This window comes from Harpia harpyja, chromosome 6, assembly GCF_026419915.1.
Source record: "Harpia harpyja isolate bHarHar1 chromosome 6, bHarHar1 primary haplotype, whole genome shotgun sequence".
Lineage (NCBI taxonomy): Eukaryota > Metazoa > Chordata > Aves > Accipitriformes > Accipitridae > Harpia > Harpia harpyja.
This window is the reverse complement of record NC_068945.1, coordinates 56,088,510-56,102,868: the sequence shown is the minus strand read 5'-3', so window position 1 is coordinate 56,102,868 and position 14,359 is coordinate 56,088,510. Positions and strand designations below refer to the sequence as shown.

The window sequence follows — 14,359 nt, the reverse complement described above, 5'->3', positions numbered from 1 at the left end:
CTCAAGAATAGGAGAATTTCATTTTAAGAAAGAAATTAAACAAATACTTTTTATACTAAATATGCTTAACCTAAATCTTTCTCCCTATTATTTCATAAATGCCTTGAGATTATAGAGGCTCAGCTAGCTTAGTAAAGATGAATTGCATGTGATCCTGGGAATATAGCCATTGCATTAGTTATTCTTCCTTTCCGTTGCATTAGGCTTTTTGTAAATAATCTGCATGTTTAATCAATGGAGACTAATTAAGAAGACAGAGCATGCTTTATTGCTGTATTAAAACCTGTTCATTGCCATAGGCAAGATGTCATCCATATTTCTAGATGAAAATTACTACTTGCAATATACATCATGGAGAATTTTACAGTAACCATTAAAAAAGCTAAAAGAATATTTTGTCACTGGGTAGAAACAGTGACATGCAGATTTACAACTATGTAACCAAATGCATAATTCACAGATGTATATGATATTTTGGAAGAAAGGGATTATAATGAACTTGGTTACTTCTTCCTATAGCCCTAAATTCAAGGATCGCAAATGACAGAAGACTCCCATTAAACTAGCTCCAGAGCAAGGCTGCTTTACACATCTAAATATAACCAGTCAAGTGTTAACATCAGTTATTCCACTGTAAATATGGACTTTCTTCAATGACTTTAATAGATTTTTTTCCTAAATTCACAGTGGTAACAAAACAGTGACCACTGCCCCAAACAGCTGATTTATATGCCAAATAATATGGTGGAGTAAATGCCATTTAGGGCCAGATCTATCAACTTTGCTCATACAAATAATCAGATTGATTTAAACAGGATCAATCAAGTCAGCAGGATTCATTCAGGCAACGTCTACATTAGCAGTAGGAGCAGCACTGCAGGCTGAAATGGCTTGTGCTGGGGGTCTGATGTCTGTGCCAGCAGCATGGTGGAGAGAGGACATTATTCCAGCCAAGCATCCGCTTGGCCCCTGTTGTGATTTAACCCAGCAGGCAGCTAAACGCCACACAGCTGTTTGCTCACCACCACCCCCCCCAGTAGGATTGGGGAGGTAATCGGAAAAAAGGTAAAACTCGTGGGTTGCAATAAAGGCAGTTTAATAGAACAGAAAAGGAAGGGAAAATAATAATAGTAATAGAATAAACAAAACAAGTGATGCATGATGCAATTGCTCACCACCTGCTGATCAATGCCCAGCCAGTCCCCGAGCAGCAGGCAGCCATCCCCTGGCCAACTCCCCTCAGTTTTATTGTTCAGCATGACGTCATATGGTACGGAACATCCCTTTGGCCAGTTGGGGTCAGCTGTCCCAGCTGTGTCCCCTCCCAGCTTCTTGTGCACCCCCAGCCTCCTCGCTGGCAGGGCAGTATGAGAAGCGGAAAAGTCCTTGACTTAATGTAAGCACTGCTCAGCAACAACGAAAACATCAGTGTGTTACCAACATTATTCTCACACTAAATCCAAAACACAGCACTAGGAAGAAAATTAACTCTATCCCAGCCGCAATCAGGACAGCCCCACAGTTGCCCATCATCAGCTGGCACAAGAACAGTAAATGGGAAGTTCACCTCAGAAATTTGATCAGAAACTTGTTCTCCTGATCCCAACTGAAACATGGATGTGAGCATATCCCCAGATGGCCCCAGGCTTGCCAGTATCTCATGCGCATTGTCACGATTTACCAAAGAAAAGAGGCTGGGGATCGGTCTTCCCAGTCCACCACCAAGTGTTGGGTCATTCCCATGACCAGACTTGTTCAGGAGACAGCCACCAGCTATATACACTTAACCTGCTTAGAAACCTATATTGTATGTGTATTTTAGGGTACAGACTGATACAGAAAGTAAGGCTCAGTGAAAGGTACATCCCTTGATGAAAGATGCCAAGGAGGAACTCAAGGAAGGACAAGAGTTTTACTGCTGACCGAAGGAAAACATTGTTTATTAACCAGTTAAGGGCCAGAAATGATTCCTGCTATGTCTACATGATACATACATACGGAGGGGAAGCAGTCCTTGACCTAACTAAGAGGGTGGCAGGAGAGCCTCCTGTGGAGAGGAGATGTTGCCTGGGATAATAAACCTGTGCAGATCCCCCAGGAGACTTGAGCAGTGAGATCGGCTCTACTTATGTATGGTTTATGCTAACTGGGTGATAACTAAGCCTTCATCTCCATGGGGATGGTAAGCCTAAGCCAAGGCCCATGGGACAGGCAATAAGTGCCCAAGCTCCCCGGGGTCTTCTCCATGGCATCCCAGGGGTGGGACTGCACGTCCCATGTCCCTCAGCAGCTGCACGGCCAGCATGTTGGGGAGGCAGAACAGGCAGGGACATCCTCGGGTGATCCTGGGGAAAGATCACATGTCTGGGAAAAGGCAGAGCTTGGGGAGCGTGGGACCCTTTGTCAGCGATTGAACAGGGTCTTGGTTTCCCTAGGATATTTTCCAAGTGTATCCAATTGGTGTAACACTGCTGAATTGTAACGACTGCTGCCTAATCTGCACGAAACAGCATCGGTTCCACTTAACTGGGATGTGCCGGAGGGAGGCAGGGAGCCAAGCGCAATTACATCGCTACAAATTCCTGATCGTTGGCTCTCACTATGCAGAAGGATCAAAATAAAATAGGGAAAAAAGTAAAATTATGTCAATAACACTTGTTTAATAAGCTATTTTACCTCATTTTTTCCCAGCATTGTAAATGAGACAGCTGCTTTGCTTTGTATCTCAGTATTCAACCAATGTGCATATCCTTCAGCAGCTCTGTCTGTCCCATGTTTCATTGCTGAAATAATGGTAGGAGACAAGCCAATGGAGGCACTCCAGTACCAGTATACAAACAGTCACAACTTCCAAGAAAGACAGAAATCCAGCAAATTCTTTTTAAAAAAAAAAATATATATACACACCCACATACACAGACATGTATCTTTCGGGGTTTTTTTTCCTTACTGCCTACTGTGAATCTTTAGAAAAGTTAATATATTGACTATTTTCACCAGGGACATGCCAATCATTTAATCAATGCATTTAGATATTTCCAGCTATTGTGTCTAATTTCTCTGCTGCATTTTACAGTTCTTCTGCATTAGACCCAGCTAGAAAATACAACTCTGATGTTATTTTGTCTATTTGTGATTTATATGTCAAATCTACTTTAAAGTTCTTAAAATCTTTTCAAAACAGTTTTCAAGTGATAGTGGAACCATTGGTCTACGTTCTTAGTTAAGAAATTATTGCTTTAAGATAGAGTCTCAAATTCTATCTATTTCAGCATATCCTTTGAGGCTCCTGTCTAATAGCAAAAGTTTAGACCAATTGATTACTCTGCCACTCCCTCAGGAGAGACTCTTGTTTCTTCCATGCTTGTTACAGATTTTTAGCTGTTCAGCAGTATAATACATAGATGTGCAAGTACACATTGTTTCTTGATACAAATCCTTCAGCTTGTAGGTGACTTTTAGTATCTGTCCTCATCAGACACGAAAGGTTTATACACTTATGCAAAGTACTGTAAATTCACAATAAATTATAGGAGTAGGTGACTGAAGATACAGTCCTTTGAGGTCCAAAGTATCTTTAAGATCCCGTGGGCTTTCTCAGGGCATCATGGGCACAAGATCTCACTGGAGCAGGCTTCTGTGGGTGCATAATTAAAAGCACAATGCATGGCTGCCCTTAAAACTAAGCCATTAGGAGAGTTTGTGCATATAAGGATTTGGTAGGCTGGGTCTTTCAAATGGTACCTATGATTTTGGAAGTATAATAAAAAATGACGAGCAATGTATCAACAAGATCTAGATGTATTATTTTTATTTTATGACTGTAATTTCTCATCTAGAAGAAAGACTTCTGTAGATCTACACATACAGGGATGATAACTGATGTAGTTTTATCTTTTATCTAATGCATTGTTCTGATTTGTGGTTGTTTGTTTGTTTAATTTTGCATCTTTATTCAAATATTTTTGAAGTAGCCAGATTAACATAGTGTTTAAAATTGCCCACTGATCGAAAGATGTTACTGGGAGTTTTGATTCTGACATGACAGCAAAAAAATGCAGTAAGACACAGAAATTTTTCACTTTTTTATGTGTTTATTCATGTTCTGTCACTATTTCTCCTCTGTTAATCCTAGTTTTTTCATCTACTTCCTTAGTAACCCATTGAATCGCTCACCTGGCTTCCAGAAATTTCCCTGTCTGGCTAAATTGAGACAGAAGCCTGAACCATTCACACTCTCCACACCACAGCCAATAATGAGATTGTTTACAAATTATACTACAATGTGCAAGATCTCATTTGATTATACTTTAACTATTCTGTTTTTCCCTCCCTACCTCACAGATGATGGAAATGCTTAAAACAAGTTAAGGTAGTGTGACACAGACCAATGTAAGTGTGAGCATGGCATCCAGGGGACAAGCTGTGAAATGTTTGCGCGCTTCTGCCAAAATACGTTGCATGGCTTTCTGCTGTTGTCTCGTGTTTCTGATGTTAGGCAGCATGTTCAGCAACATGTAAGCGTTTCATTTTATATTTATATTCCCAGCTTTGGTTTTGTATAGTCTTAATAATCTGCCTTTTTCAGTAGCTTGTGGCAGCTGCTAGTGGCAAATCTGCAAGCTGTGTTTGTTATTCTTAAGTAATGTTCGGAAGTACCTACAAGGATCAGGGCCCCGCTGGATATGGCTGTTTAGAAATCCACTGTAGAGACATTAAAGTGTGCAATTCAAATGGGTCAGAAACAGTATCAACAATTCTTCCGTGCTTGCCAGTGGAAAGCAGCAGCTCCCAGTTTGCCTTTTCTAGAAGTCAAGCCTGGTACTAGTGCAGCTGGCTGCTGCGTACAGCTCTGCTACCCACATCTGTGCCTTTGCAATGTGAATGCTTCGTGACGACTCTCCTGTTGTCAAACTCTTGCTTCATGTGACAGATGACACATTGGAATTAAAAATATTATGTTTTCACAGTATTCTGTTAAAAAAAGACTACTACGGGCAAATATGATGTTCTCCTGTCTTTATATCCTTCTTTTAATCTTAGTATATGTAACGCTTATGAAGGTGAGACCAATCACAGCATCTTGAAACATACTTACCCACACAGGTCTTCTGGTGCTGCCTGGTATTGAGAGGCAGAACTCAGTTATCCCCTGCCTGGGTTTCTGTTCACCTGGGGTTGCCACTCATATTTTAAGTGCACTGTGGTTTTTTGTCATGAGGATGGTCAAATATTGACCAGGTTGCCCAGCAAGGTAGTATCATCTCTGTCCTTGGAGATACTCAGAAGTTGACTGGACATGACCCCAAGCAACTTGCTCTGGTTGGACCTGCTTTGAGCAGGGAATTGGAATACATGACCTCCAGAAGTGCCTTCCGACTTACAGTTGTCAATGATTCTACAATTTCATGACTGTATGGGTGGGGAGTGAAGTCACCAAAATAACTTTTGCTGTGCTGTAAGCTATCATTTGAAACCAGATCATCGGAGATCAGTGTGCTGGTCACTGTTCCACTTTTCTGGATAATAAAATGGATATTACCAAATGCTGGCTATTACTCTCAGTATACTCAGCTCAGGCACTTGCAACTGAGCTACACATGTAGATATTTGTTGTATTTTCTTATCATGCAACAGAAATATCACTTCACTCCATTGCACCCAATATGTGTAATACATGTGGAGTTACAGCATGTGTTGTGTGAGAACAAGATGACTTATCAGAAACACATCTACTTTTGAATTATTGGAGCTACGCCAGCTGACAATGACAGCTGTCTACATGATTTTTTATAGCTCTTCTCAAGTTTCCCATGTAAGATCCCTACTTCTGTTCCTAAGACATTAATGATTAGACTGTCAGAGCTGAGAAAATCCACCTGGCGAGCAAGGTCACCTTCGCTGTTCTCAGTAACAAAGGAAAGCGCCAGGCTAACGATGCTACTGAAGTCCTAATTAATGTCAATGCCAAACTCAAAGCTAGGGAAAAACAGGGCTGGCAAAAGAGGTAAGATTGTTTTTTGAAACCATTGCAAAAGAAGTCTGGAAGCTGTATTTTCAAATATGGTTAGTGCTGGGGTTGGGTTGCAGAAAAGAAAGGGAGTCAATAATGTGTTTGTGATTTCCCTGCCTCCTTCTCCTTGGGGAGTTCCCGCCAGGAGTCAGAGCCTCTGAGATTCAACTGAGGCCTCAAGGCAGGAGCACCATAGATCTCTGTTCCTGCCTGCCAAAAAGTCACCATGTTCCTTCTTCAGCTCAACCCCTTCACTCCCCAAGAAATGTGCCTCCTGAGGGAAGCTGGAGCCATGACACACACACACAGCTGGGCCACCCCACAACCTCCCACCTCCTCTCGATGGCAGGAGACCCACCTTCCCCCATCCTGCACAGCAAAACAAAACAATGGCCAACATCTACCCACAGTTGTCATGCATGGTAAATAGATGTCCCACAGACCATTTTTGATAGGAGCCAACTCACAGATCTGTCTCTAGCACCACTTAAGGATCCTGAATTTGCCTTTGAGTCTTGCTGCACTGTGACAAGAAATAGTCATCTCCCAAAGCACCCAATTAAGCATTTTTGCTCCCATTTTCTTCCCCTAAACTACTCTTAGTCCAAAGTTCAGATTCCCTGAATTGGGCTAATTCCCCTGGTTGCTGCCTCCCTGCTCTCAACTCTCTGACCCCCATTACAGGATTGCTGCAACCAGCCGTATCTCAGACACCCATATCTGGCAGAGGATTGCTGAGCCATGCAATGTTTCATCCTATTCATTTGTATAATCTGGGTGTTTCATGCTGATCTCCTTACTCAGCCATGTCTGGTTTCTGTGTCAGCCCAGCGCTGCTGGAAGAAGCCCAGTTTCCCCACTGATTTCCTTTGCATGGCAGGGATGTCTCCAACTCAGCTCTCTTATTTTACAAGTGTGAGGGAGCAGTCCATAAATGAAAGTGAATATTTTTGGTTTTCAGTGCCCATATGTGGGTAATAGCACCTGCAACCATGTTTTACATTCCAGAAAGAAATATTCAAGTCAGATATGATGAATCCCAAAGCCTTTTCAGCAGCGGGGAGAGTGAAGCAGAGGAAACAATTCCCTAAGGGTACTGTGAGCTTCCAGTGTTGGAGAGCCTTAGGGACAAATTATTCAAACACATCAGAAGTGACACTGATGCAATTAGCCTACCTTGGGACAAGGAATGGTCTGCATGACCTCCTGAAGTTCTCTCCTGCTGTGTTTTTGTACAATTCTGTTATTTTAAATTATGTTAACAGCCTCAGCCACAAAATTTAATCACTGTTCTAAATTGCACACACGTATAAGTGGCTGACATCAGGACACAAATTCACCGGTAAGAGAGGACAGACCTGAAGAACCACTGCAGACTGTTGAATGTCACCATCTCCCTCTTGCACACATACACACAAGGGTGTAAGTCCACTGCACACTGCTTCTGCCTGTTAGTGTAAGTACAGGCCGATATTACATACTCAGCCAGCAGTCCACAGAGCCAGCCATTGTGGCCCACTGGATCATGCTCTCATGCGTTCCTCTGCAAACCCTGTTGTCTTGGCTGGCTTCCTCTTTGAGCCTCAGAGCATCCATCCTTCACCAATTCCTGTGTCACAGTTACCGTCTCCAGTTACGTCATTCTGAGCAAATGGCAGGAATAGTTTTTATAATGACCTACACTGCAGTTTTGTCCTTCACATTAAATCCTCAGAAAATTATTCAGAGGGCCCAGCCAGTCCCACCACCCCCAGCCAGACTGCCATCGTCGATCCAAACAGTCTCCTACAATTTCATTCAACCTTCAGCCACACACATCTCTGACTGTGTCAGATTAGGATACTGGTTTCCAACACCTCTCTCAGATGGCTTATCACTGCAGGGTTTCAGTAACAGGAACACATGCCTTGGGATTTACCATGACACCTTCTGCGCTTCCCAGGCACGAACATAGCTGCTCACAGTGATGCTGGGTGGCCGTGAATCTGTCAACACTGCTACTGCATGCCTCTTCATCTGCCCAACAGCAGCACTAAGCAAAAGCCAATGCTCTCTGAAATGATCACTGTCCGGCTCACTTGCCTACTGTTCGGTTTCCTCTGTTCCCTGTGTTTAGATATTCTCTGCACCACAGAGCTAGGCATGCCCTCATGAGGGTATTTCTTGTCTCACGCCCTAATCCCTAGCAGTCCTTTGCTGCTAGATACTTACGCTGGTCTCTGTCATCTCCACAATATCCCGACATTTCCACTTGACCTGTCCTGTCATGGTCACTCAAGCTGCTGTTGCAGTGCCACCTTTGGGGCTCTGGGATCCATCCATAACAAAAAGGGTAACACACTGTGTCTTCCTCTGCTCCCACCTGCTGCTCTCAGCCACGTGCTGATCCCCTCCAGCATTGCCAACTTTGAGCTCAAAGTTGTCTTATTCAGGGAGTAAACAAGAGTACATGTGTTTATCACTGGAACAGTGCGTAGGCACAGCTCTCCTTTTCCTGATGCTCATATTGCTCGCAACCCAGAAGAACAGTGCTTTTTAACTTTAAGCAAAAGCATACTCTACTCATTCAATTTTGAAAGTATGGTTATGACTCAAGCAAGCAGTGCAGTCCCAGGCAGTGTCCATAGCCCATCCAGCATATTAATATGGCTTTAAGGGATGTGAAAGAGCTTTATGCAAATGGGAGCAGGAGAGAGACACTGGACCCAGCCCAGCAAAGCACATCGTTTCCTGGAAGTGCGTGAGGAGCCCTAACAAATTCGGCAGGATGATCCATGGACTGAGAGGTATACTCCCATCTAAGTGCTTTGCTGGCTGAGGGCCACAGACCGACTTGCCCCTGAAAGCCCATGGGACAGCTGGGAAAGTGAAATCTGCCCAGTGGAATACCAATGCCTCCCTTGCCCAAAGACTATCCAACTTCCCGACATGTGAAAATTGTAGGTCTTTATCAAAGACATTGAAAAGCTCAGCCGACCTCAAGCTTTCCTTCCTGCAGCAGAGCACAGTTATAATCCTTCATTAGGGCTGGCCAACCTTTCTGCATCATGAGTCCCCAAAATGCCAACCTTTTCCTATGGCCAACAGCCACCAGGCAGACCATGAAGACCTGAAGCAGGACAAAGATCTTGGGGTTCATAGGCAAGAGCAGGGTCCCTCTCCCATGCTCGCCATGGAAGACAGCTTGGCTGGGCTTGTGTCTGAACCCTGCGCATTCTGGCCGTGCTGGTGTCTGCAACCCCAAAGCCTGCTCTGCCACTGGGACTCCTGTGTCAGGTGGATGCTGTCAGTCCCATGGGAACCACAGTGCTTGGGAACCAGGGCTGAACCACTCATCAAACATAGCCAAAGGATCAGAAGTTATCCGCTGTCTTAAGGGTTGCATTTGCTGTATATTGTTGGCTTCCTTTATAATGGCAGCAAGTGATATCCCTTCTCTGCATTCAGACTACCCAAAGAATTTCACAGGCAGAAACCTAGACAGACCAGTAGCATCTTACAACCTGGCAATGTATTAACCTGGCAAGTTGTTATACACGAGTTGAACTAGAACTGGCTGATGCTGTTGCACGCACTGCTTTACCTGTCTGCCTGATGAACGACTATTTTGGATTTTCCAGTCATTCAACGCGCTCATCTTTAAGAGCATTTTCTTATTTCATAAGACATATTTCCCTTTCATAGTCCTATTGACAAGCATGCTAGCACCATGAGACCTCAAGTGCTCATCTTCTTAATCAGCATTTTTGGCAGAAAATGATTGTGTGAAAGACTAGAGACAAAAAAGACTCTATTCTGATGCCCATGGAACCAGGTTTTTTCTTGTTCCAGATTTCTGTTTCATATAAAAATGTGCTGGAAACCATACCTCCTGCTGTAGAGAACCATCTTCAACAGACTTGGAGTGGTGTAAAGGGTAATTAATAGGTTATACCCATCTCTAACCTCTGTGACGCAATTACAAAATTTGCAAAATGCAAGAATCTTTCCCTGCTGGCAAATGAGATCTGTCATTAATTTTGGTCCTCACTGGAGAGGGAAGGGTGGTTAAAGGCAAGGAGAGCGTGTACCTCTGTAGCTCCCTTTGTCAACCAGCAAGAAAATGCAGCAGGTTTTTTTTTTCATTTTGGTATTGGCTCAGGACACACAGAGCACCACCATCTGGATGCCAAGGAACTGGAGAAAAAAAGCAATTTCACTGGAAGGAAGACATACAGCTATCTTCAGCCTGTTATATATTAAGGGGAGGGTAGTCATTCTCCAGAATGCCTGAAGCCAGCTCTGAAGGCAGAGCTCATTTATTCTCAGAGGTGCTTGAGCTCAGATCAACTTTGAGGGGGAGAAAATATTGCTTCTATCCATTTCGTGCCAGAGGAGATCTCAAGAAGTAAATCAAAGGACACTAGGGACAAATCTTTGATAAAAGCATATCAAAACTTTGTTTAATTTGTTTGCACTGCTGTTGTAAAGCAGACTCACCAGAGACAATATGATCTACAAATGGAATATGTTACTAAATCAGGACACAACTTACTGGAAGGATAAGTAATGATTTCATCTAACTCATTACCTCTCCCTATCAATAGCATATCTCTGCGGGGAGCATGCTCACCTCTGGCTGAATATCATATAATCCCTGTAGGATGGGCTTTAGATGCCTGACTCAAGGACATGACAAACCCAACCACCCAAAAATCAGTGGGTCAGATGGTCCCTGGCTGAGATCAGATGTGCATAGAATACATACAATCAATGGTACATGCAATATCCAGCACATAATCCCTTCAGTTTGTAAAATTTGCTTCTGCCCAGATATGTGGAAAAGGGACACTTGTTAAGACAGCAGAGAAAAGGGCTGTTTCTCCTGGATACAGGCATGTTCATGGGCATTGTGACCTCCAAGTCTGACACATCCCAGACACATACTCATGGGATCGGTGTGTGATACAGATTGGACCAAGTAAGCATGCGTTGCACAGTGGGTGGATCTACACCTGTGCATCTCCAACCTACTAAACTTTGGGGGCAAATATTCAAAATCCTCAGATGCTGCCCAGGCAACATTTCTGAACAGAGCAAGAGTATGTGTACATGGGGGGCTGCACCAGGTTAGAAATCAGGATGTTGGATAGCTTTTCAGATGGCCTTGCCTTCTCCCTGCATCCCTCATCTCCGTCCTTCATACTGCCAAAGTCTATTTTGTGCTCTTCTTCCCTTAGCTGTTTTGATGCAGCTGTTGTCCATCCTCTTCCTAAATCCTCCTCCTTACCAATGTCAACTTCTGGAAACTTCCTTCATTCCCCCAGAGTCTCCATCTTTGGTTTGTTTTTTTTTAAATACCTCCCTCCCTCTTCTGTAGGCAGGTCTCCACTCCCCAGGACAGTAATGCCAGATGGTTTCATTTAGCTATACAGCTACAGCTAAAACTGACCCCCTTATCTTACCTCACATGCCTACCCTGTTTGATTGTAGTTGGGAAACCTATTAGCTTCCACATCCACACAGCACACACCCTCAGTGTTATTTTCAACATTATCACCATGTTCCCTCTTCTATCCAGACTGATGCTGTCATTTAATCCTGCTGACATTCCCTCAAGAGCAACCTACAAAAATATCTATTATTATTTGTTCCCACAGTAAGGCCCTGATAGCTTCATCCTCAGTCTCCACGACCTTCTCTGTTCTGGCCCTCTTGGTGCTCACCTTGTCTTCCCTCAAAATGTCACAACTAAAATTGATTCCTTGCTTCAATTCCTTAGCAAACCACGCTAAATCCTTTCACTGCTTCACCTTCATCCTCTTTGTCAAGGTCGTGGTCCAACCTTTCAAAAGTTTCCATAAAACTACTCCTACGGCTTTTCCTGCTTATCTCCTCCTTTCCTCCAGACTACCCATTTTCATTTCCTCTTCATGGTGCCTCCTTCTCCCATATCAGGCTTCCTGCAGCACAAAACCTGCTCCTACAGTGCCACCAAAGAGGCTTTCAAACCGTACCAATCTTCAAGTTTTCCATAGGTTTGAGCCATTTTCATGAAATCAGGCTTGTCTGTGCTATTTTCAAGTCATCCTTTGGTCTCCCACCTACCCCTGCCTCTGGCGTTGAGGTATTGCCTTCAATGAGATGCATGCAATAACTCTCTTGCTCTATAGTCCTCTCCAGAGAAAAAGTATGTGCAGGGCAGCTGGAGGAGAAATCGATGCCATGCTCCTGCCTAAGTTAGCCTTGCCTGAATTTCCTTCAAAGTAAAACAGAGTCAGTCTTCATCTGCCATTTGTTTTTGTAGCAGGGGACCTACAGCTCATCCTGAGTTGAAAACATCCTTTTTTAGGGGAAGACACAGCTGCTGCATGTTTCCTGCCTCCATTCTAAATTATTAGAAATGGAGAGTATTGTAAATGCCTGTAAAAGACCTGGCATTACATTAAAATTATATTGAGGAAAAGATCCCTCTGGAAAGTCAAAAGGAATTTATGAATGAGATTTGGAAATGGAGTGTCTCAGGATGTCCATGTGCACAATTACTTTTTTTTTCCCCAGGGGAAAAAATAGAAGAAAGTGACAGTGTGACCACAAGATACTGTCTGAGTAGACTCTATTGAGCAGAGTTTAGCATACTAACCACCATCCAGAGGACATTCATTCACCTCTACCTTGTATATGGTGCTTGAGCTGGATATGAGGCTTAAAAATATTTACTGTAACCCACACAATTTCCCTGAGCAGCTTATTTCAGCTCTCTGATTTACAAAAAATTATTTGCCTGACAGCAGCTGCCTCTGAAGTAGTTTGTAATTAATACGTGCATTTTCAGATTCCTTAAAGACAACGTTCATAACAGATTAGAAAGATCAGAGATGCCACAAAGATTTCTAAATAACAAGAATTAGTTGTGATTAAATAGATCACTGAGGAGTGGTGAATAGACTTCTCAATTACATATCAAATTGTTAAACAAAAAAGAGCGCAGCTATTATACTGATGATTTAAGAAGGCATGCACAACAGTAATTCGTTCAAGTCTGTGACCCAGAGTACTTGTAGGTGGCTGGCAATTTTGGGTGCCCTGCACTAAACTTAAAGGATTAAGTTTTTAGAGCCTGGATATTTGGGGTTTTTTTTAGAAAGATGAAGATGCTACAAAAATTACATCTAAAATTAGAGGGTTTGAAAGGGCTAATTCCTTTTTGCCAATGTCAGCCATAATGGACATTATATCCTGCAGCAAAGATTGTCAAGTCATTTGTAATAGGTTTTCAATAGTGTTGCAAAATATGTGCAAGCTGTAACATAACTGCATTGCTTGTACATTTTATGTCTAATTAATTGTAGCTTGTATAAAATATTATGATGCTCCATTCACATGCTTAGAATTTAATTAATTTGTAGTTTACATGCCCCTGATAGTAAATGTCTTTCCATGATCTTGGTCCAGAGACTTATAAGAGTGCACAGCTTTTCATCGGCTTTAAAGGCAACTCTGTCACTGACAGTGGTAAAGTTTACTGAGTCCTACAAAAACTGCCTCCTTCACATAACCTTTGATAAGCACATTGTATGAAAGGCAACAGACAGTATTTATAGACTACCTGCATAAACAAAAGCACAGGTTGCACTCAGAATCCCTTGAAAAGCGTATGAAACAGGTAGTAACTTGCCAGTGCTGGCCTGGGGGATTCATATCAGTGCAGTATATAGCCAATGTCACTTCCCAGGTAGAAAATTTAACACAAAAAATCATCCAGGTTGGCTGAATACACTTCATCCTAGTGATGTGCAGGGTATGGCAGTCTGCTCTTACTACCTGTTGGGATAGGAGCTGCTTTTCTAATTAGAGCATCCTGAAGACTTATTCCAGCCTCTTTTCAGGAACAGTAAACTCAGTCCGTCAGTCAAATATGGTTTAAAACATTGCCTGATAGAAACATCTAGGAAAAAACAGGAATATTTTGCTCAGAGGAATAAAAAAACAAGGACCATATATTCCTTTGGCAGGATTTGCTAAACACTGTGCCATTACAGAATAATAGAGTCATGTTTCTTGCTAAGGATAGCAGCTGTCTGGAGGAACCCAATTAGGTAATTTGGCCATTTACCCAGCTAATCAGAAATTCTCATGTTCCTATTTTTCCTCACCAGCAATGATACTACCAGAAGGTGCAGCAAACTGTTTCCATGATCCGCAGAAGGTCTCCCTGTCTGCTTTAGCATGGGGCACACACAAGGTCACTGTAAGCCATGCTGTTGGGATTGAGAGACCAGCCTTTTTTTCCTTTTAAGTCTGAAGGCACACACACCGCTTGAAAAATTAATGACTGACTGGGTGAATGGTGCCTGCTGGGGAGTT

At 42.8% G+C, this 14,359-nt stretch overlaps 1 protein-coding gene across 3 annotated transcripts in view; it reads left to right on the top strand.

Annotated features, from left to right (window-relative positions):
* LHFPL3 (LHFPL tetraspan subfamily member 3) overlaps positions 1 to 14,359 on the top strand; it is a 279,660-nt gene that overhangs the window by 237,888 nt on the left and 27,413 nt on the right. Inside the window, exon 3 of one of the 3 annotated variants that reach the window (XM_052790226.1) lies at positions 4,345 to 4,372. The exons of 1 other annotated variant lie outside the window; for it this stretch is intronic. In XM_052790226.1, coding sequence (XP_052646186.1) covers positions 4,345 to 4,361 — 17 coding nt within the window. In that variant the 3' untranslated portion in view covers positions 4,362 to 4,372. Of the gene's footprint in view, positions 1 to 4,344; positions 4,393 to 14,359 lie in introns of all 3 variants that reach the window. One more of the 3 variants, XM_052790225.1, reaches the window with a different exon arrangement.